At 36.3% G+C, this 24,009-nt stretch overlaps 2 protein-coding genes across 5 annotated transcripts; both read left to right on the top strand.

Annotated features, from left to right (window-relative positions):
- Window positions 1-5,899: 5,899 nt before the first annotated feature.
- On the top strand, window positions 5,900-7,078 carry LOC112502039 (protein C2-DOMAIN ABA-RELATED 11). Of its 4 annotated transcripts, none has more exons than XM_025105849.1 (4): window positions 5,900-6,062; window positions 6,255-6,378; window positions 6,470-6,565; window positions 6,670-7,078. In XM_025105849.1, exons 2-4 carry the CDS (start codon window positions 6,262-6,264, stop codon window positions 6,967-6,969), a joined length of 513 nt encoding a protein of 170 aa, XP_024961617.1. In that variant the 5' UTR covers window positions 5,900-6,062; window positions 6,255-6,261; the 3' UTR covers window positions 6,970-7,078. The 4 variants fall into 4 exon arrangements, with proteins under 4 accessions (XP_024961617.1, XP_024961621.1, XP_024961618.1 ...); XM_025105853.1 differs by having other exon boundaries at window positions 5,929-6,062; window positions 6,259-6,378; XM_025105850.1 differs by having other exon boundaries at window positions 5,929-6,121.
- A 95-nt stretch (window positions 7,079-7,173) lies between these two features.
- On the top strand, window positions 7,174-19,477 carry LOC112502038 (DNA oxidative demethylase ALKBH2). The gene is made up of 4 exons (XM_025105848.1): window positions 7,174-7,435; window positions 18,501-18,617; window positions 18,695-18,884; window positions 18,992-19,477. The coding sequence occupies exons 1-4, from the start codon at window positions 7,214-7,216 to the stop codon at window positions 19,174-19,176; spliced, it is 714 nt and encodes a 237-aa protein (XP_024961616.1). The 5' UTR covers window positions 7,174-7,213; the 3' UTR covers window positions 19,177-19,477.
- The last annotated feature ends 4,532 nt before the right edge of the window (window positions 19,478-24,009 follow it).

Raw genomic sequence — 24,009 nt, 5'->3', positions numbered from 1 at the left:
CCCTAAACCCTAAAATAAACAAACCCAAAACAACAAATAAATGAAAGTGATGATGGAGAGCGATGTTACCTGAAATGCTTTCAAGTTACCTGAACGATGGAGGACTGAACGATGGAGAATAAAACAAAGCGAGGGTGATGGAAGCGGTGAACGATGGAAACTTGTAGAAACTCCTTTTTAAAGGAATCGTCATCTCGGGAAAGGTTGTATAGATGAATCGTCGTCTTGGGAGGGACATTTTCTGAGCGACGGTTTGGGGATTGGGGAGGGGAGCCGGTTGGTTTGGTGTTTGAAAAGTAAAGGTAAAGCAAAGCAAAGCAAAGCTAAAGGGTATTTTAGGTATTTATAAATTTAAGACTTTAAGACTTTGAATGAATCTGCTTAATAAGATAGTGTGTATATATATATATATATATATATATTAGTAGTATTATATCAAATCTAATGTGTAATTCTCTGTTTATGTAGATTTTTGGGCCAAGTCCTGCAATAGTCCTGTATGAGCATGTTGGCAGAATCCTATAGCACCAAGCAGTGGGCTGCACTGTTTGCCTGAGCCGAATTTTCTTAGGCTGCTTCCTTGGAGCTGCTGAATCTAAGGCATTGGGCCTGGTCAAAGCCTGCTTGGAAGATTTCTTTTGTCCTATAGCTAGCTTCCTTTTGCAAACTCCAAAACTCTCTATCAATAGGAGTTTAAGGCTTAGTTTTTGTACACACAACCTTTTGATTAAAAATACTCTCTCTTTCTCTCTCTAATATTTTTGTTTAAGCTTTTCGGTTTCTTGCTTCCAACCAAGAACCGAAGTTATTGAAGAAAAATTGCGATTATATTCTCAAGTGTTAATTCAAGTGCTCGTGTTTAATCTTCATCTCATCTCTGTTTTTACTCTCGATTTATAAACGTTTTTTCGTTACAAGTTAAAATTAATCGATTTATGTTGATTTACATTGGATTTCATCCTTTGTGCTTCACGATTAATTTCCATAGACTAAAGAATTTGTTTTCAAGTACTTGTGCACAATTCTTCACTTTTAGTAATGAAACTTGTCTTGCAAGTTCCGTAAATTAGAGTGCAAGTTTTTCCAAATCTTCTTTCTTATAAGCTTTCACTTGTCTTGTAAGGTTCATAACTTAGCATACAAATATTTACTTTATGTCTTGTCTTAGAATAATTTTAATTATCAATATTTACTATTTACTAATTTAATTTCAGTCTTTTACTTTTCAGTACTTTACTTTTCAGTTTTTTAATTTCTGCACTTTACTTTACTGCAATTATTGTTCTGCATTTTAATTTTCAGCAATTTAATTTCAGTCATTTATATTTCTGTAATTTAATTTCCAATACTTTAAATTCCAGTATTTTAATTTCTCGTAATTTAATTTCTACAAATTACTTTTTCGTATCAGTTATTTATTTTTCAGTCTTTACATCTTTCATGAGAAGAAACCGAGCAATGATGGGCTAAACGCCTTAGCTTGTGGTGTAAGGGAAAATTAAGACCAAAGCCGATGTGAAAGTACAGAGATGTCTTATTAGCATTATAGTCTAACTATTTGTTTCAGGTGATTAACATTTCATTGACGATTACATTAAAATTAATTGACAACTGATTTTGTGTATGAAAATGCATTAACTTTCAGAGTTACGATAAATAAGAAAACTTGAGGTTAGGAGAAGGCTATAAATAGCTTTAGCATCTGACAAGTATTATACCCCTATGGTGTAGGATGGTAACACTATGTTGTGCTAGGATTCATGACGTCTAACATAAATGATATCGTATCGATAGCACGTTGGCCGACGTGTACTCTTGGGAGGCCGCCTGATCCGATAGTTGATATTGTGACAATTATATAAAGTCATTATGTGATTTTATAGAATTGTGACAGGAATGCTATGTCACATTTTTGCTGAATCATTTGTTTAGTGTCTTAATCAACCTTTGCACCATGTGCTTCTTTTTACGACTGATATTTCTTAGTTGCTAATCAAACCTCCCAATTTTAGATAAATCAAATCCTTCGTTTCTTCATTTGAAATTAGTTTTTATAGAGTGGACTTTTGGAGAACTTTGCAAAGTTTTCTCTGTGGGAACGATATCTGGTACTTATACCACTATTACTTGTTACGAGATGATAGTAATTCAATATGTATATTTGCACCGAGTTCTATTTTTGTGTTGAAATCAAAGGTTGCATAAACCGAACGAGCACCAGTCCTTTCACATTATGTTTTTCTTTTAACACTTTCTGCTTCAACATCATAAGTTCATAAACTTCCAATGTCCATTCCATACTTTCCCAATGTGAATTTTTTGTTATCTTGTGAAGGTAGTTGAATCAATTGTTGCAACTTCCCTTAGAGGGCATAGACCACTCACCATACTTTTGTCTGTCACTTCTTTATAGTGTTGCAGATCAAAGAAAGCAAGTAGCAACTAATGAGCTAAGCACAAGATGGACCAACTAACATGGATTCCTATTAAGACTTTTTTGATTATTTTTTTAACTTATGTCGGTCTAATATCTTATTGGTTTTCTTAAACATATTTATACATTCATGCCTGGTTTCTATGAATTTATTGTTTACCTATCTCCACATAAGATCAACTGAGTTACTGCAACGTCCAGAAAGTTACAACTACAATTATTTCAATGAATAACCACAAATAATTTTATTCTAATTTGCAGCTAATGAATTTATATCTGTTTTCTTGAAGGTCTGAAGTGTGTTTATTTTTATGTTAATGTGTTTTGTTATTCCCACTACATTGCGTGCTGTTTGTATGATGTTCTTTTCTTTGGTTAACAAGTGTAATTAAGTTATGATTGGGGTCTTCCCTATCCCTTATGAATATGCCTTCATATATTACAACACCCATAATTGATCTTTTTTAATGATTGAATTGCCGTTAAATTTTGTGCATATCATGCTCTTTTTGGCTGATTGTGGTAGTTGTTAACTTTGTCGTTAACCATGAATAGAATTTATGTTTTTCATGACTGAATCACCAATTCATCTTCATCTGTTTCATATCTTGTATCCTTAAAGAGTCTACATCTGTTTGGTATATTGTATCAAAAGCTTGATATGAATGTCTGATTAAGCTTCCTAATGAAGAAACTTAAATTATGTTGAATGGTTGTGGCAAGGATAGATTTCAACCCAAATCACTTTGCACCTTTTTATGTGTTTACTGTTATCGATTATGTACAATTTTCATTATATGCATTTGTATATGATTTTGATGTTCTAATCATTTGGTTTATTTGCAGTAATCATGTTTTTTAATTTCTTGATCATTCATTGTGGTGTCCCTTGCTCTTGCTAGCCTCATGTACTATTATGTGAGCATCAATGGAAAGTCGGGGACTAAGATAATGAAGTTCCTCAAGATGAGGGATATGTCAACTAGAAATAGATAACAATGACCAAACCAATACTAGAGATCAAACTTTTTTTTGATTAACCTGGATATCCAACCCGCTATGCGAGCCGATTAATTTCAGGGTGACCACACCTGCTTTGCAGATAGTCCGGAGTCACCGCATTTGAACCTCCGTGACCATAAGGGGATTTTTATTTCTCCTTGGATTTGAACTTGGGACCTCCTGGTACTTTTGACCTTTGAAGCCAAACTCAAACCAATCAGACACCACTCTGTAGTTAAGATCAAACTTATTATGATGTACAAGGATAAAGAAAACCAAAGCAACAGTACATCGATACTTGGATAGTCATTTCTATATATGATTCATGATTGACTTGTGAAACAACTTGTATTCTTTGAATTTTAAATTATATTGTAAGATTATATGTACATGCAGGAACGTCTATCAGTTTCTTTTCCACTTTTTCCCTAACTATGGTATTAAATTTACTATAACTGAATGTTGTTTATTTAATAAAAATTGTACATTGCTTTCTTGCTTACATTTATTCAGATTTTACATCCCACTGCATTGTGTGAATATACAACTAGTACATATATATATATACACACACACCACACACACACATACATACATACATACAATTGGGTCCTACGTCAATTCCATATATGGATTAATAACTACAGATATTGAAGATAAAAGCTAATATAGTACCAACTTTATTAGAAAGTCAAGTACAACTTTATACACTACAATAAAACTAATAGAGAGTATGGTAAGAAATAAATTTATTTCTTACTTACCATACTCTCGGATCTCGTAGAATACCGCCGATTATAKCCCGTTGATTTCATTTAAGACGCAAAAATAGAATCCTTTTCATTTGATTTCTTCAAATATCGATCAAAAATCAGAAGTAAAGTTTCATTTAAAGTAATTAATCACATGAATTGGGGCAAATTAAATGTGAACCGCAAAAAATGTTATGAACCGCATGAATTGTTTTTCCTATGTTGTTTTACATATAAACCATATACATGAAATATATGATGTTGTGTCATATCCAAATGTGCTTCGAATGTGAAAAAACAAGTAGATACTTTTCATATATAAATACAAGAGCTAACATATGAAACAACTTGGATCATAGCTTAGAATGAAACTCATCGTAAGGTGTGAATTGGTTTTCATGTGTTTATAACATTTTTGTGGTTCACTTTTGATTTTTCCTCTATATTAATTCACCTATAGATAGCCCCGTCCGCCTCACCCCTTTCCCTTATCTGGTGAATGGTCGACACCTCCCTCCTCCCCTACAACCATCTTCGACCATCCACCTATAACCATCTTCGACCACCTAGCTGTTGTGTTCTTCTAATCGTGATTGTTAAATGAAGGTGGTAAGGTGACAAAACCAGATGAACTTCACCAGAACTCATTAGAGGTTGATGCTTTTGAGGTCTCGTTGAAGATGCACAATTACAACAAGAGAGCTGTACGTGCTGTCAAGAACGAAGGCCAGAGATGACGAGAACGGCGATAATGACATCACCCATGTTGTTTGTGTTTAGAGAATGAACGATATTGTTATTGCTTATTTTATTTTTGTTGCATGTTGGCTCAGTTGTCCTCATTGATCATTAGATAATAAAAAACTGTGATGTTCAAGGCTGACTAACAGTGAGATATGTTATATTTTTAATTAGATTGTAGTAAGTTATAATTAATAACCAATAATTTTCGATGATAAAAAGATGCACTAAATTTAAAGGCATCTTGGATGTAAAGCACGAAACGATGTATCATGTTGGTGCAAAATGATGGAAATAACAAATACTCTCCAATGTATTACAATATCTTTTTACCACAAAAGGAATATCCTAAGCATATTCCTTTTTATTAAATAGATTTTCAAATAGTACTTTTTAATAAATTATATATTATGTACTGCTTGAGTATAATATAATAATAAATAGTTGTTATTTAGTTTTGAATTAAAAATGTCCAAAATATGTGTATATATATATATATATATATATTAGTTGTATATTTTAATTAAATATGTTCCAAATTATTAAAAATAAATACTTTTTAAAGTTTGTTGGTTATATTAAAATGAATCTATTTAAACTTTATATACTTTTAATTTATTAATTGAAATGTTTTTTGAATAAAGTGAAGTTACATAAATCTTTAAAAAACTGAATATTGAAATTTTATAAAAAGTAGTGTTGATAAATAATTCATAACATCATGCAAAAAATGGTATGTTCATTAAAAATGACTTGGTTCAGAAAATAACCAAGTCTACCCAAACAATTATAATTTATATGCTTCGTCATAACAGTTTCTGAACATATATGCATGCTTTGGGATTGCACTCTTCTAAAAAAAAAAAATATTAAGAAGCATATATATGCTTAAGTGACTATCGCATACTTCGAGTTTTGTGGAAGCATATGTTTTAAAAGACTGGCTAGCATAATAATAATACTAGAGTTTGGGTCAATGAAGCTCCACCATAAACTACTACTACCTACCAGTGGCCTTCATTCATTGACCATATGTAATGTCGCCAACCTCTACTCTACAGATCCTTTCTTGAAACTGACACTCAGAAAACCCAAAGGAAACAGGATAGAAGCAAGGGAAAGTCTAAAATCAGGTCAAATCTCATCTTTCTTTCTTTCCCATCTGTACATGGGTTTTTAAGTTTTTCTCCAGGTAATAAAGATTGGTCCTTTTCCTCTTATTTAGACTGTAAATGGAGTAACTTTGTATGATCATATGCATATTCAGGAATTGTACATCATTAAAAACCATTATTATTTAAGTTATATGTATTTCACTGCTTTAGGTAGGTTATGGAAATGGAGGAACCAATTGGGATTCTAAAAGTGATTGTTGTGCGAGGCAAGAAACTGGTAGTCCGCGATTTCAAAACCAGTGATCCTTATGTCATCGTCAAACTTGGAAATCAGGTTCAATATGTTTTTTTTTTTCCTTCAAAAATTAAGGAAGGAAAAGATGTGAACTTGGTGGTGATCATGATATATATATGTAATGTGTCAGACAGCAAAGACAAAGGTTATAAACAGTTGCCTTAATCCTGTCTGGAATGAAGAACTGACTTTCTCCATTGCGGAACCTGTTCAAGTTCTAAACTTGGTAATTATCAGTTCATTTAATTGAAGATATGATATGATATATAAGTCTGAGGATGAGGATGAGGATGAGAAGGATTGATTTATAGATATAAATTAATGTGACAGGCAGTGTTTGATAGAGACCGTTTCAAGGCTGATGACGAGATGGGAGATGCTCAAGTGAAGATTCAGCCGTTGGTGACAGCAGCTAGATTAATGGAGATCTTAGGGGTTGCAAATGACGGAACAGTATTGAGAAAGATGATCCCAGATACAGACAATTGTTTAGCATCAGAAAGCTGTATTAGTTGGGTGAAAGGTGAGGTTGTACAAGATGTTTGGTTGCGCCTTTCTCAAGTTGAATCTGGGGAGATTCAGTTGAACCTCAAGTTCCGTAATACTAATCCTAGGCTAGGCTTGGCTTAGTATAGATATATATATTTTTTTTCCTTTTAATTTCAAGACTTGTTTGTTAATTGTTATGATGGAATTGTGTGTTTTCTTTAATCAGTATGAATGAAGTTAAATTAAAATGTATATTATTAAAATATTCTTATATATTTTTTACATATAAAATAATAATAATAGTTTAAATAAAACCATAAAATTACAATTTAGAGATACTTGCAGTTGTATTTGGATAATCTTGTACAGGTCACTGCAATTCGTGATGAGGCAATTGAAGTTGATCCCAGAGGTTCATTGTAACCCTAGCGAAGAAGAAGGTGTGAATGGCGAAAAGCCGACTACGGATTTAGGAAATGGGAGCCATGTGGTATACTTGCCCCGCTTTTTGGCCTACGACAACTCATGGGAGTATTTCCATTATCTCGATAAACACATCCCATGGACCAGACCCACCATCCGTGTCTTCGGTAAACCTTTTCTCCAGGTACTACTAAACTTGTCGCCTCCTAGAATCATTAATCATTAATCATTAATCAATCATAGATATGTATATTAGATCTCAACTATTCGCTTCCACAGCTCCATTAAAATGGTTAATTCTTATCTGTTTTCCATTCATGTAATAACGAATTAAGATTTTTGGTGAGCAAGGAAGAAAGAGATGATTTTTAATTTACTGGCACCCTTGCCATGTACCATAGCCAAATAACCATTGACATGCTCAACCGAGAGGTGCTAGAGAAAGACAAGCAAGCCCTAACCCTCTTAGCCCTCAGCAAGGGCCTTTGCTTGACCCTCAACCTTTGGCTCCTTCTCATTCCTCAATCCTCACCCTCAGCTACGAGTTGCCTGCCTCACTGATCAAATAGACGGGAAAACAATCTTCAAGTCACGGTTTTCCCTGTTTTTAGTCTATCCAGGTGCTTGCTGGCGAGTGTTCCCCCTAGCTCGGTTGAATAATTTATTTAAAAGGATTAGAAAACAATAACATTAAATCTTTATAAATAAATTTTAGAACTTTATTAACGAGGAACAAAACCAAGATCTATAAAAGGAACTTTATAGTTCGAGATAGTAAACTTAAGACCGGAATCGAAACCAAACCAATATTCCCACACGGGTTTGAATCTATCCTTCACGATAGACTCAATGGTAGAAAGGGGTATAAGCAGAGTGTACACTATGTGAACGAAATTAAATACAATGTCGAAAAAATAAATACCAACCTGATTTTCTTGAAGCACGTAAAGGTAGAAATCTGGATGGTACAAAACCTGTCCTTAAAGGTTTTATACGATCATCGTATAAGCTGTTGGTCTCCAAGTCGCAAAGCCCCAGGATTGATGTAGAACCGGATCTCGAATATCAACAGCTTTGACATCGAAATCAAAGCAAGGTGTATACAGAAAATTGGTAAAGGAAAAGAGTAAACGGGAGCAGCAATGGATGAGGAGAAAAACTGAATTTTGGAGAGCCGTCTTTAGGTTTGGCTTCAACCCAATATTTATATTGGGTGAGACCACGATTTTCTCCCGTATAGCGCACGATCATGGAGATGTTGGAGGATTATCCTCCAACGATCGTTATCTCTAAAAACGTGGCTAAATCGTTTTTTTAAAACCGATTTTAAATTCAGTTGTTTTCCTTCTCTCTCGACTTTGTACCAAAAAGATACTCGGAGCTCGGGGCGAGGCTCCTTCTGCTCCGATGCGGCGTGCAAATCCTCGCACCACTTTCGCGAATCCCGCACCCTCGGCCACGGCCACGCGCGCGCTTTGGGCCTTCCACTCAAGACCCCGCCATGAGTCTACTCATATGTTCAAAGTCCAATTCTAGAAAAAGCCTTATAAGCTTCTCTAGAGTTTCTTTATCTACCAATGTGGGATGGAGGAAAACCTCCAACCTCACATATAATTTCCAACAATCCCCCACCATGTTGGAAAGTTTTCTGACATTCACATTAGACAATGTCACAGTGGTATCACTAAGACTAAACCCTGTTTTATGCAAGTATGCAAGGAGAGATCAATTCAATGGTATCCTTAGGATTTAAACCTTGAATATTGTGATCTCTTCGGCTTACTTACACACATAATCTAATATCTTTGCTTTCACTAAGCGCGAATATGGCCATGCGCTAAACCCTGTTTCATGATCTTTTAGTAAAGGAACCACCACTCTCCTTTTGAGGCGGCACCACCTCTTGGTCATATAGGCAAAGTTCTATAACATCTTTGTTGCTAAGATGCCTCTGAACTTTGTGAAGAGATTAACTCATCCTTATTCTCGGCAACACCGTACTATCATTTACCTTACATGGATCTATCAATAGATAGTAACTTCGATCAGTTAGTGACTTGTTGTTACCCTTTAAGCTTGATAGATAGGATCATAGGAGCACTAAATTCAAGTTGGGTTTCCATCACTAATTGATTCTACGTGGTTTCAGACCCATGTCTCGGGTAGTTGATCCTACCAAGTCTCTCGTGTCAGAGGCTTGGTTAGCGGATCTGCCAAGTTCCTACAAGACTTGACATACACAATACTTATGGTACCATCATCAATTAATTGTCTCACGAAATTGTGTCGGAGACCTATATGTCGCGACTTCCCATTATACACAACATTGTATACTTTTGATAGTGTGGCCTTACTGTCACAATACATGGGAATAGAAGGAGTTGGTCCACAAATGGATATTTGTTAATAGATCTCTGATCCATTCGGCCTCTTTACCCGCTGCAGCTAGGGCAATAAGTTCGGCTTCCATAGTCGAACGGGTTATATACGATTGTTTCTTGCTCGCCCAAGATATTACCCCACCAGCAAGGGTATAAATCTACCCACTTGTGGATTTAGAATCACTAGAGTGATCTATCCAACTGGCGTCAGAATACCCCTCCAAGATTTCTGGATGTGTCGTGAATGTTAAATCTAGATCACTAGATCTCTTCAAGTAACCCAATACTCTATCGATAGCTTTCCAGTGATCTGCACTGGGATTGCTAGTATATTGACTCAGTCTACTCACTACAAAAGCAATATCCGGTCTAGTGCAATGCATCGCATACATCATGCATCCTATTGCACTAGCATACTCTAGTTGAGCCACTAGTGTTTTTATCGAGTTTCACACTTGAATTAAATGGAGTGTTAAACTCTTTTATATTCAAATGTTGAAACTTGGTTAGTATCTTCTCTATGTAGTGGGATTGACTTAGAGAGATTTGAGATGCTGACCTTTTGACTTTTATCCCAAGGATGGTTTCTACTTCTTCAAGATCTTTCATCTTAAAGTTCGAGGATAAGTAGCCTTTAGTTTCAAGGATACCTTCTAGATTGGTTCCGATGATCAACATATCATCTACATAAAGACAAATTACTACAATGGATCCTCTCGTGCATTTTGAGTAAATGCATCTGTCGGCCCCATTATGTTGGAACCCGAAAGAAGTGATAGTCGTATCAAATCTTTCGTGCCATTGTTTGGGGGCTTAATTTAACCCGTATAGAGATTTTATAAGTCTACACACTTTGTTCTCTTGTCCGGGTACCACAAACCCTTCAGGTTGCTCCATATAAACCTCTTCGTTTAGATAGCCATTCAAAAAGGCTGTCTAAACATCCATTGATGGATGTACATACCTTTTATGGCTGAAATTGCTATAAGAGTTCGAATAGAACTAATTCTAGCAACTGGAGCATAGGTATCAAAATAATCGATTCCCTCTCTCTGTCTATACCTTTTAGCCACCAATCTAGCCTTGAAAGCAGAAATTGAACCATCTGAATGTAGCTTCCTTTTGAATAACCATTTAGAACTTATGGGTTTTGCTCCCTTGGGTATATCAAACAATTCCCAAGTACCATTACCCATGATAGAGTCCATTTCATCATTTATTGCTTCTTTTCATAGTGGAGCATCCCTTGAAGTCATAGCCTCTTTAAAAGTCTTAGGATCATCTTCTATATTGATGGAGAAAATGACCTTTCTCGTCACTTTCTTTTGCGTTCCTTCTACTAAGTATGAGAAGAAATCATCTCCTAGACTTTTCTCTTTTCTTACTCGTGTACTTCTACGTGGTTCGTCAACCTTATTTGAGGTTTTCGAACTATCACGAGATGTGCAAGGAAGATTAGAGGTCAATGTTGGTACTGAGTTTCCAGCATCATTTGAAAACTTATCTTCAAAGAACTCCACATCTCTGGATTCTACTATGACTCCTGAGTCCTTACTCAATAATCTATTAGCCTTGCTATTTCTAGCATATCCAACGAAGACGCTTTTAGTAGCACGGGTTCCCAATTTTAGATCTTTTTGGATCAGGGGTTCGATAGTAGGCAATGCATCCCCAAACTCTAAAATAGTTCAAGTTTGGTTTCCTTCCTTTCTAGAGCTCGTATGGACTCATTGGAATCACACGACTAGTGATTATGTTATGAATATGGCAAGCAGTCAATAGGGCTTCTCTCCATAAATTATTTGGCAGACCCGATTGGTTCAACATACAGTTGACCATTTCAACAAGGGTTCGGTTCTTTCTTTCCGCCAAACCATTTTGTTGAGGAGTAAGTGGTGAGGTGCGTTCATGTTTGATTCCATTCTCTTCGCAGAATGTATCAAACTCTCTATTAAAATATTCACCACCTCTGTCTGATCGAAGTATTTTGATTCGTTTTTCAAGTTGATTTTCTACTTCAGCTTTATATAATTTAAAAGCCTCAAAAGCTTCATCTTTTGAGTGTAATAAGTAAACATGTAAAAATCGGCTGAAGTCATCGCAGAATGTAATGAAATACCTTTTACCTCCACGAGTAAGAATCCATTTAATTCGCAAATGTCGAAATGAATTAACTCTAAAATTGATGTGTCCCATTTAACTGAAGGAAAAAATTTCTTTGTAAACTTTGATTTTACACAAGTTTCACATTTTTCAAAATCCTTGTCAATTTTGATCAATTCTTTATTTTGCATTTTTTCAATATTTTTCACATTTGTATGAGCATAACGTTTGTGCCATAATGAGATAGAACAAGCTATATAATTCAAAGAATTAACTTTATTAATTCAGTCGGGAATTACATCAATTGTAGGAACAAAAAAAACCAACTACTTGATCAGTCACAACATTAGCATTACTACCCACAGATCCACACGGTCCGGCCTATCATCATCATCCCTCAAATTTAGGCAATACAAACCGAGATGGTAGTATACCTTACCAACAAAAAATTTTCTTTTGTAAATCACGGGCTTTCCAGACTCTATGTTGAGTCCAAACCCGTTTTCATCGAGTTTAGAAGTAGAAACTAGGTTCTTGTTGATAGAAGGCATGTGAAGAACATTTTTGAGAGTGACAGTCTTGTCGGAAGTGAATTTGAGTAGTACTGTACCCATACCAACGACATCCGCTCGGCCGTTGTTTGCCACTATCACTTGCTTTCCTTCTCTCACTGGTCCATAGGTAATAAACATAGATCTGGTGCCCAGTGTCTAAGTACAGCCACCTAAACTCGCCACAATCCCCGTTGAAGCCTCGGAAATCATGTCAATCTCATCCATGTGTAGGTTTGCCACAAGGTTCTGAATACCCTCAACTGTATTCGCAGTTGGGGGTCCGGACTTCCTGTGTTTGCATTCCCTAGCATAATGTCCCACCTCTCCGCAGACGTGACACTTTCCGACCCTCTTCAAATGTGGGCCAGAATTGGAATGTTGACCTGACCTCTTGAAACTTTTCTTTTGAGGACCCGAATTCCACCTTTTGCTTGGTTCCCCATTGTTTGATCCCCCAGACTTTCCCTTTTCTTTGCTACCATCTTGCACTCTGTGAGCACTCAAAATCGACTTGCCTCTCTTATCCCGATTTCGGGCCTCTTCCTCAATCCGTAAAAGTTTTAGCAAATCATCTAAAGAATAATCTTCAGACTTATGCATCATGCGCTTTGAAAAATCGTCCAAGATGGGGGTAGTTTATCAATGACTGCCCCCAATTGGAAGATTTCGGGAAAAGTTATGGAAAGCTTTAGAGTTCAAGTATAAGGCACAAGAGGATGGAACTAATAAATATCTCGTGTCACATATAATTTCCAACAAGCTCTCCCTTAACAACTAACTCTAGTTGTGCTTGAGTTGCGATCCGCTCCAGTCAAGTCAAACCTTGCCAATTAGCTTCTGGAGATCAGGTTCTCACTACCAGTCCAAGTGGGAATTCTTCTAAGAAAGCCCCCTTAATCCTTCTTTCTACTTGAGCCAGTTAAGAGTGTAGATAAATAGATTTTATTAGCTGTTCAGGCCAAAGAACAAACGAGGTTACCATCACCATTACTCACTGTTATTGTTAAATATCAGAGAAACTCACAACAATCAAACCAAAAGACTAGAGTTCTTATTCAGCAAACTTGGCTTTAAATAGCCTTACAAAACAGAAAGACATCCCTAGAAATCAGCCATCATTAACAATAAAAAAAATCTGAACAACCTCCTATAGACCAGGACTAGAAAAGACTATTGACTAGGTAAAGCCAAACTCAAGAAATCATGGGACACATTCTTTCATTCCCTCTCTTAAACTAACATGAGTTCCACCAGTTAGTTTACTTGATGCAGAGCAGACTCCAAGCTGAGTCCTTAGTGCCTGAAAGGTATCTCGCTTCAGAGGCTTCGTGAGTATGTCAGCAACTTGATCATGAGAGCCACAAAACTCCAATTTTGATCACTCCATCTTTCACCTAGTCATGCAAGAGGTGATATCGCACATGGATGTGCTTACACTTCCTGTGAAACACAGCATTTTTGGAAAGCTTGATGGTTGAAGTATTATCACACATTATCGTTGTATTTGTACTTCCTTCGAATGCATAGCCTAATTCTTCCAGGACTCTTCTCATCCAAACAGCTTGTGTGGCACATGCAGCAGCGGCTATGTACTCTGCCTCTGTTGTTGAAAGAGAAACGACTTCTTGTTTCTTAGAAGACCAAGCTACTGCCCCATCACTTAATAAAAAAGCATAACCAGAGGTGCTCTTTCTTCCATTGGTCTCTCTAGCATAATCACTATCTGTGTACACTTTCATTCCTTCAGCTCCTCGTCGTTTGTACCATATGCCGTAATCTTAAGTTCCCTTCAAGTATCTTAGCACTCTCTTGACAGCTTGAAAGTGTAGCTTGGTAGGCCTGGACATGAAACGACTAACCAGACTTACAACAAACTGCATATCTGGACTTGTGTTGGTGATGTACATTAGACTTCCAATCATTTGTTTATAAGATGTCTCGTATACTCTTTCTCCATCTTCATCTTTGTCAATCTTACTTCCTGGATCAATAGGGGATTGCAGTCCTCCATCTTGAAACGTCTCAAGACCTCCATTGCATATTTACTTTGTGAAACATGGATGCCATCTGCTGCTTGTATCACTTCTATACCAAGGAAAAATCTCATTTTTCCAAGATCAGACATATCAAACTCCTTTTGCATCGAACGCTTAAATTGTTGCATCATTGAGGTATCATTGCCTGTGTAAATGAGATCATCAACATATACACTAACAATAAGAACTTTACCTTCACTGCCTTCTTAAAAAATAGAATTTCTTCATTCTGACTCTTTTGAAAGCTTTCATCAATAAAATAAGCTTGGATACGGCTGAACCAAGCCCTCGGCGCTTGTTTTAGTCCGTATAAGGCTTTGTGAAGCTTGTAGACTTTGTTCTCACTTCCTCTAATTATGTAGCCCTTAGGTTGTTCGACAAAAACATTTTCTGACAGGGTTCCATGCAAGAATGTTGATTTAACATCAAGTTGAAAGATCTTCCAACCGTTGTGAGCAGCCATAGCGATTACCATTCTTACTGTATGCATACGTGCAACCAGTGCATACACCTCTTTATAGTCTATACCATGCTCTTGAGAGTATCCCCTTGCCACCAATTGAGCTTTGAGCTTGTCTACTTCTCCAAGCTCGTTGAGTTTGGTCTTGTATATCCACTTCACGCCGATGAATTTTGCCCTTTTGGCAATTCAGTCAGATCCCATGTGTTGTTTCTTTTGATTGTATCCATCTCTACATCCATGGCTAATCTCAACTTTTTGCTTTTCACTGCTTCTTCATAGGTTGAAGGATCACCTCTATCAAACTCGACCATATTCAATTCTACTTCTTCTTCGATTTCTTCCTCTGATGAATCATCGCTAAAGACATAGTCCCTAAGATAGGAAGGTGTTCTTCGAGCTCGTCCCTCTCTTGCACCTGTTGTGTTCTGGTCATTTCTAACATCCTCACTTGAATTTTCTGTTTCAATTTCATCACCATCTAGTCTCCTCTTCATCGCCAAAATTATCCATTTTGTCTCCAACATCTTCATCATCACTCCACACTAAATTTGCCCCAACTTGCTCTTCATAATTCTCTCCCCATTCCCACATTTTATTTTCTTCAAAAACTACTTCTTTGCTCACTACCACCCTTTTATGTTAGGATCAAACAACCTATACCTTTTTGACTCATCACTAAAACCCAAAAGAACACAAGTACAACTTCTGTCATCAAGTTTACCTCTGTAAAACTTTAGGGATGTGCACATGAGCCAACCATCCCCATGTTCGAAAGTGTTCTACACAGGGTTTTCCCCACTCCAAGCTTCTTGCGGTGTTGATGTTTTTGACTGCTACTGTAGGACATCTGTTTAGAACATGCAGCGTCCAGTTCACTGCTTCAGGCCAGAAGGTTTTCGGAACCTTTTTTGCTGTCAACATCGATCTCACCATGTTCATCACCATACGATTTTGGCTCTCCACTACGCCATTTTGTTGGGGCGTATAAGCACTGGTGAGTTGCCTCTTGATTCCATTCTCCTTGCAATAAACATTGAACTCATTGGAGGTGAATTCATCTCCCCTGTCAGTCCTTAGGCACTTGATCAGTTTTCCTGCTTCTTTCTCAACAAAACTCTTAAATGTTTTAAAGTGACTTAGTCCCTCAATTTTCTTTGCAAGGATATACACCCATGCCTTACGACTAAAATCATCTATAAAACATAAAATGTACCTTCTGCCCCTGTTGGATATCGGACTGATCGGACCAGAAATGTCTGAATGAATGAGTTCCAAAACTTCTTTCGCCCTCCACATACTGTGGTTAGGAGTTGGGTTCCTAGGTTGCTTGCCTTTCAAACAATCAGTGCAGGTATCGTCTTTAACTTCAAACGGGAGGCAATCCTCGCACCATTTTCTTGGTTTGAAGCGTCTTTAGCCTGTTTTTGCCTAGGTGGCCATACCTTTCATGGCACATCTGATGTACTTCCACCTGGCTTGTATGAATATCTTTTTTCTGGTTGAGCATTTGCTGCAAGGTGAGTTGTAACTTCAAACATTCTTTTGGCACTCATCACACTTTGAAGTAACAACTCCTTACTTGGATGATACACTTTGCACGTGCCTTTTTTAATTGTGATTGTTAGCCCCTTCTCTTCGAGTTGCCCCATGCTCAATAGATTGTTCTTGAGTTCTGGAACATAATTCACTTCACTAATAACAGAAGCGACTCCATTCAAGGTTAGTTTAACACTTCCTTTTCTAGCTACTTCCAACTTCATGTCATTTCCAAGCCTAACTGTACGTTTGAAAGTTTCAATTAAGCTTGTGAACATACCATTGTTACCACTCATATGGTTGGAGCATGCCGAGTCCAGGAATCAAACGTCGCTTCTCTTTGCCTTATACTGCTCAAAGTATGTCATCAACACAAGCTCCTCTTCCTCATCAAGTTTGGCATAGTTGACTCCTTTGTTCCATTTTGGACACTCGTACTGAAAATGGCCAAAGTTGCTATGTTTGAAGCATTCAACAGTTGCCATTTTGGTCACTCGATGTTCTTCGCCTCTTCTATAGACATCATAATATACATGATATCTTCTGTGAGTGTTCTCAAAATCTTCTCCACTATTTTTTGATTAGATATCTCCTCTCCATTGCTTCTCATTTGGTTGGTTATTGCCATAACTTTAGCAAAATACTCGGTGATGCTGTCACTGCTCTTCATCTCCAGTATCTCGAAGTCTCTTCTCAGTTTTCGAAGGAGAGACTTCTTGACACGATCATTGCCTAAGAACTTTTTTAGTGAATTCCATACACTCTTAGCAGTGCTTCTGTCAAGAACCTGTTCGAACGTTACCCTGTCGATTGCTTAAAAGAGGTAATGTTTCTATTTGTGGTCTTTCTGCCCCTTGCTCCATCAAGTTGAGCTTTTTGTGCGTCTGTAAGTCCGTCAATGCTCCAATGTTTGGTTCTGTAAAGCCCTTCTCTACCATGCTCCACAAATCCTTTGCGCTCAACAGATTTTCCATTAATTCACTCCAACGTTATAGTGACAACCATCAAAGTGAGGGAGCTTCATCTTCTCTTCACTCATCTCTCATGTATATCTCTAAAAGCTGCAACTTTTTATGTGATCAAACCCAGTGGGTGCTTTGGTAACAATTGTTAAATATCAGAGAAACTCACAACAATTTAACCTAAAGACTTGACTTCTTATTCAGCAAACTTGGCTTTAAATAGCCTTACAAAACAGAAAGAAATCCCTAGAAATCAGCCACGATTAACAATAGCTAATGAGGCAAAAAAATCTGAAATAACTCCTATAGACCAGGACTAGAAAAGACTACTGACTAGGTAAACCCAAACTCCAGAAATCACGGGACACATTCTTTCATTTTTTTTGTATAATTGATACTTGTTATTTTATGGTTGTGCCATTTTGAGGTTTCTTCAGTTTATGGGGTTTAATTGCTGGTATATTATGCTTCTTTCATGAAAAAATTCCTGTATTGCGGAGCATCACGTTTTAGGCTTGGAAATATAATTGAATCTCGTTCCATTCCCACATATATACTCCCATCTTCTTGGACACCGGTTTTAAGAATTTGGTTGCTATGCTTTGTTTCAGCATTCATGTATTTATTTAAAATAGACACTGGTTATCTACCGGATTGTGTTTGTATCGACTGTCATATTTGCAAACCAAATGCTATGCGTAGAAACATGCCTTGTGGAGTTAAAACTTGTTTGTACTTGTAAACTCTGTCAATAGCTTTATGGATTAAGGCAGAGGTATCCAGGCACTGGTATGCCAAATTCTCAGCATTCATGATCCAACAGCATCATCTTGTTGATAGGTTCACCAAACCTTAAACCTATGTCCAAGATGAACCTTAAAGTCGTTTTCTTAGGTTCATCTTGAGGGGGACTGTTAGAATTAGATGTAACTCATGATTAGTCTTAACATGTAGTTGATGATGTGGCAATTAGTTGAGGCAGTTGGAAAGAAGTTGAGAAGAGGTAGTTAGTTGCTCTAGCTACTACAGACAGGACCCTGTATACACAAAATTATGATAAGAACATTTCACATTCTTCTTGTATGATTTCTCTCTATATTTCTTAATACATTTCTGTGGTTATTCTATTTTACACACTTTTTATTATTTTTTTTTATTTTTATTTCTTCTTTCATATGATATAACTGGTTGTTATATTGTCATGGTGTCTACAGCCTAGAGATATATGCTACATTGCAAGTAAAGGATTGAAGGAACTAAGTTATAGTGGGTATAAACCAAAAGCGTATTCTTGGGAGGATTTTCCACCTCTGGAGGAGATTCTGCATAAGGTAAAAATGATCCTGTGTCTGTATATGTATGGAATGAATGATTACAAGTGATGTGAACTTGTGATTTTGGATTTTAGGTACACAAAGCTTTTCCTGGGAGTCATTTTAACAGCTTACTTTTAAATAGATACAAGGGTGGTAATGACTATGTCGGTTGGCATGCTGACGATGAGAAACTGTATGGACCCAATCCAGAAATTGCTTCAGTCTCCTTTGGATGTGAACGTGACTTTATTTTGAAAAAGAAACCTAATAAGAAATCTAAAGGTAGGTACACATATCTTTTTCTTATCAAATTTAGTTTCCCAGTTGTGTGAGTGTGAGTGTGAGTGTGAGTGTGAGTAGAGTGGATTCCACTTTAATTTTGGATGCAGCTGAGGTTGAGGGAGAGCCTTCCAGCAAGAGAGCAAAGAAGAATGATTCCTATTCTTTTAAGTTGAAGCATGGGTCAGTACTGGTGATGAGGGGCAATACACAACATGACTGGCTCCATTCAGTGCCCAAACGAGCAAAAGCAGAGACTGCACGAATTAATCTCACATTCAGGCGAGTTATGTGAAAGAAAGAGAGATGTAGAAGTAGAAACAAGAATGGATTTCCTTCGGTTACTTGCTGTCTTTCTCTATTTCTTTCTAGTGTTGTGGGCCGGCTGATATCTATGTTTCATTTGCTAAAACTAACCCAGTAAATCCTCTACTGTTGGATTTGTATGTGTATAGGATTGGGGAAGGAAGCTATTATGCTGTTATTTGAAAGATTCTCTTTATTTCCGTAACAGCTCCCAAAAACTCAAAACAAAAGCTTTGATTTGGAGTGTTTGTTTGTGTAATGCAGCGAGATGTATCTCGATTTTAATGTTTTGTTTTATTCTTTGTTTCTATTGATGTAATACGATTTTATGTGATTTTGAGAAATTGATTATGTTTTTATTTTTGAATGAAATATAAATTTGAAGATATCATAAAAATTAGAAAAAAAATATATCGATATTAATATTAAAATAATTATTTAAAAGTTTTTGTTTTTTATGTAATTTATTTAATTCAAATTTTTATTATAATCTGATTTAGGTTTAATAATTTATTTTGGTTTAAGAATATAATTTTTTATAAGGATAATGTTTATCTAGTGTTTGATTATATTTATCAACAATTACTCATACAAATTCAAAAATGGAGTTTTAATAAGTTGTGTTTACGTACAATTTACTTGTAATTTTGAATTTTAAGTAATATGTAATAAACAATAATTCATACATAAAAGATGATTTTTAAGAATTTTTGTCAAATATTTTATAATATAGTATAAATATGCATAAAATATATTTGTATTTTAGTCATGAAAAAAATATTAATTTATAATACAAATCTATCTATCTATATATGTGCACGCACACACACACTAGTAGTGAACTATCGCAATACAGCAGGACATGTGAATCAGCAAGGACCACCTTGCAAAGCTAAATACTCATTGGTGACTGATAGCGAAGTAGTACCGTAAGAGAAGGGTGAAAAGAACCCCATCATTATTTTAAAGCCGAGAACTTGAAATGAAATGTTATTTCATGTTTTGTTTTATACTCCATCTTACTCGATGCTAATTTTTAGGTTTTCTATGGCTTGAAATCATGAACATAATGGTAGATACAGTGAATGTTAATATGGTCTATTAAGGGTTGTTTATTCAAACACTTACCCGGTAAGCGCTTACACGTAAAGTTTAACACTATCACTTATTTATCAGGTAAGATTTTAGTCCACCAAAACGATATCGTATTTAATAATTTATTCGATAAGTGCTAACCGTGGCAAGTTGTTGTTCTGACTTAGCGGGTAAGACTTTAGGTAAGTTATTACATACGATACTCTTTTGATGGACTATATCTTACCGGTAAATTACGTTAGTGTTAACTCTTCAAGATAAAGGTTTGGAAAAACGACCCTAAAGTATCAATATACATTACTTAGGTAAAAGACTTCCCATAGTATTTGCACATATTTGCATTCTAGTAAAACATCATATCAAAACTATGACAATGAAATTGAACAACAAATAAGAATAATCGATCCTTAAAAATTATCAAACAACAATAACAATCACAAAAAGTGAAATTGACGGGGCAAATTTCAGCACTACAATGATTCAACGTTTGAGTTTCTTTTAACCACGCATCAGGCCTGGGATGACTGAGGCCAGGGGTGACTCGGTGTGCACATTCTTCTTTCCGGCACGAATATTGTCGCTCCACGGCTGGTAGATACCATGAAGCTCCAATAACCTGCACTGCACTGGTATCGTACAGAAACAAGATAATATCTAACCACTTTATCAGATCTCGATCCATCCTCTTTGGACAAATTATACCTCCATTTATCAAGCTGTTTTTGCTTAAATCTACTCTTTTTGGTCAAGTATTGGCATCTCCATTGCAGGTGCAGGGCGATCTTCCTTGCTTAATATAAAAGGCATTATCGATCAAAATCTATAAAAAAGCATGGATGATCATCAAAAAGTGTGGCCAGCTGCATAAATTACGAACGGTGACCAAGTAATGCATCGAAGAACAATGAAACTGCATACCATGAAAATTTGTCATAAAAATCTTACAGAAGTTCACCTCATGATGCACTTCATTGATGTCTTTATGTTCCTTCAGATACATGTTCAGTGTGTCTAAAAACAATTTGTAAGCATGATCATGATTTTGGAAGTACTTCTCCAATTATTCAAAGGATTGTTGTTTCTTTCACCTTTGTTTTGTTCATGAAGCATATAACCTCTTCAAACGCTAAAGTTCTCTTAGGTGGTGTGGTGGCACATCATCATCAATAAAAGTAATTTTTAAAATATTATGCGTTAAAAGTAGTATAGTTGATCAGATGTTCCTTTTGACAGTAGCAGCAAGTTGAGTTTGTTATGTCCAACGAAAAACAAAACACTGCTCGGAGAGCAGCATCAGCATTCTGAATGGCAGCATTTGGTTTCTTCATAATCAAACAGAATCTAAAACATTGTTTCAAGACAAAAGATCTCTTTTTGGAGTAAAGGAACGAATCACCTGCAAAAAAAAAAAGGAATTGAGCAAAGGAACAAATTACTGATAGATATAATGAGTAAAAAAAAAAGGGAAAAATCTAGCAAGTATAAAAAGAATAAAAAAGTAGATATGAACTCACACTTTCTTGCAAAATAAAACAAAATCTACAACATTGTTTCAAGATAGAAAGAGAAAAAAGAGAGGAAGGTAGGAAAAGAAATGATCTGATGAACGTGTTGGAGTCGTCTTAGACTTTGTCTTTGATTAATAGCAATAAATTAGGAGCCAACAAGTTTGAATTATTCTTTTTTTGTTTCCACGTGTAGGCTTTTCTTTCGTAAGTCGGTTTCTGTATTCACTCTTTGAATGCTTAATAAATCATCGAAGGTATTCAATACTTTTGTATGTGTATTTTCACTTTTCTGGTATCAGAGCTTTCACAAGAAGCCTGGCCTGTAAGTGAGAAACAGAGAGACAAGTGCTACCCAAAAAAGAGATGCCTGAAAGCAGTAACTTGCCACCAAGCATTCCCAAGTTTGATGGGGATTACGATCATTGGAGTTTGCTTATGGAGAATCTCCTTAGGTCAAAAGAATACTGGAGCATTGTGCAAAATGGGTTTATTGAGATCGACAATGAAGATGCTTTGCCTGCGCCCCAAAAGAAAGTCATTAAAGGATCTCAACGCCAAAAACTACTTGTTCAGTGCAATTGACAAGACGATTATCAAAACCATCATGTAAAAGGAGACATCGAAGCAACTATGGGACCCAATGAAAACGAAGTATCAAGGGAATGCAAGGGTTCAACGTTCCCTGCTGCAATCCCTGAGAAGAACCTGGGAGCTATTAGAGATGGAGATGAAGAGTGGAGAGTCAGTGACTGACTACTTAGCAAGAGTCATGGTGGTTGCCAAATGATATGCGAAACTATGGTGAGGATATGCAAGATGTGAAGATTGTGGAGAAAATGTTACGTATCCTCACTGAAAACTTCAATTACATGGTATGTTCTATCCAAGGACATTGACAAACTCTCTGTCGATCCTTTGCAAAGTTCTCTACTCATACATGAGCAAAAGTTCAAAAGAGCATCAAATGGTAGTGAGAACAAGTATTGAAGATTGCATATGATGACGAGCAGCAAAAGGCTGCCTTTTTACTTTGGCTTAATGAGCTTATTCGCACAGCCATTTTAGGCTGTTTACTTTGGGCTTATTCGCCCATATATGAGCTTATTCGCACAGCAGGTACCATCACTTGTCCACATTAAGCAAAGAAAAATGACCTGCCTACCCTTCAACAAAACCCACGCCTCTCTTTTCTCCTCCAATAGTCGCTCCTCCAAGAACCCTGTAAGGTGAGGGCATGATTTTGGTGTTTACGTGAGATCTCGATAGTAAGGTGAGGGCATGATTTTGGTCTTCAGTTTGGTAAGTTTGTTTCCTTCTTCACTTGTTTTGGATTGTGTTTGCGGCTGTGCGACTGTTATCGGCTAGGGTTTTAGCCGAGCTTGGTTAGGTTGCTACATAGATCGGTTTTTGTTTTGGATTTGTTGCTGTTTTGTTCTTCGGTCTGGTTGTACTTCCATTTCTGCCTAGATCGTTCTAGGGTTCTGGTGCGCTTCGTCCCTCTGGTTGATCTAGGGTTCTTCCTTGCCCTAGTTTTGATCGACCTGCTTGCTAGTTCCTTTCGCAGCTGATTAGGTGAGTTGGATTATCCTTGATCGTTGTGTGCTGGTTTTACTGGTTTGCCACGGTTTGGAATTCGTAGAGTTTATTGTGTTTTGGTTGGTTACTGTTAGTGCCTCTTCCGGTCTTTGATCAGTGCTGTATTCATACATTCGGCTGTTGGTCTATTACTGTTGGTGTGGTTGGTTTGCTGCTGTTTGCTGGACCAATTTTCGATTGCCTTAAAAAATGAACAAGTGTATACTAAACAGCCCATAGTTAATACTCAGGGGTAAATTGGTCATTTCTATTATTCAGACTATTGATTTAGATAGAAAAATAAACATCAACCAAAATTTATCCAGACAGCCAAATTTATCCAGACAAACAAATTTATCCATACAGGACTTAATAGAAAATTTATCCTATATAGTATAGATATAGGATGTGTATAATAATAATAATAATAATAATAATAATAATAATAATAATAATAATAAAATATATATTATATTATTAGATTGAATATATTATAAAGCATTTGATAAAAAAAAAACTCTTAAAATCGTTTTTTATGCGTAAAGTACTGTTTATTAATGCATATTACTTAAAACTCAAGATTGCAAGTAAATTGTGCGTAAATACAACTTATTAAAGCTCCATATCTGAATTCGTGTAACTAA

The sequence above is a fragment of the Cynara cardunculus genome, unplaced genomic scaffold (genome assembly GCF_001531365.2).
Source record: "Cynara cardunculus var. scolymus isolate 2C unplaced genomic scaffold, CcrdV1 Un_Scaffold_853, whole genome shotgun sequence".
In the NCBI taxonomy this organism is placed as follows: Eukaryota; Viridiplantae; Streptophyta; class Magnoliopsida; order Asterales; family Asteraceae; genus Cynara; species Cynara cardunculus.
This window is presented reverse-complemented; position numbering and strand designations above follow the sequence as displayed.

Bases quoted from the DNA above. Each gene is read 5' to 3' on its own strand.
- LOC112502038 (XM_025105848.1), top strand. From the start codon at position 7,214: ATGAGGCAATTGAAGTTGATCCCAGAGGTTCATTGTAACCCTAGCGAA. The intron at 7,436-18,500 runs GTACTACTAAAC...TGGTGTCTACAG, and splicing joins TCGGTAAACCTTTTCTCCAG to CCTAGAGATATATGCTACAT. The intron at 18,885-18,991 runs GTAGGTACACAT...TTTTGGATGCAG, and splicing joins ACCTAATAAGAAATCTAAAG to CTGAGGTTGAGGGAGAGCCT.
- LOC112502039 (XM_025105849.1), top strand. From the start codon at position 6,262: ATGGAAATGGAGGAACCAATTGGGATTCTAAAAGTGATTGTTGTGCGA. The intron at 6,379-6,469 runs GTTCAATATGTT...GTAATGTGTCAG, and splicing joins TCGTCAAACTTGGAAATCAG to ACAGCAAAGACAAAGGTTAT. The intron at 6,566-6,669 runs GTAATTATCAGT...TTAATGTGACAG, and splicing joins CTGTTCAAGTTCTAAACTTG to GCAGTGTTTGATAGAGACCG.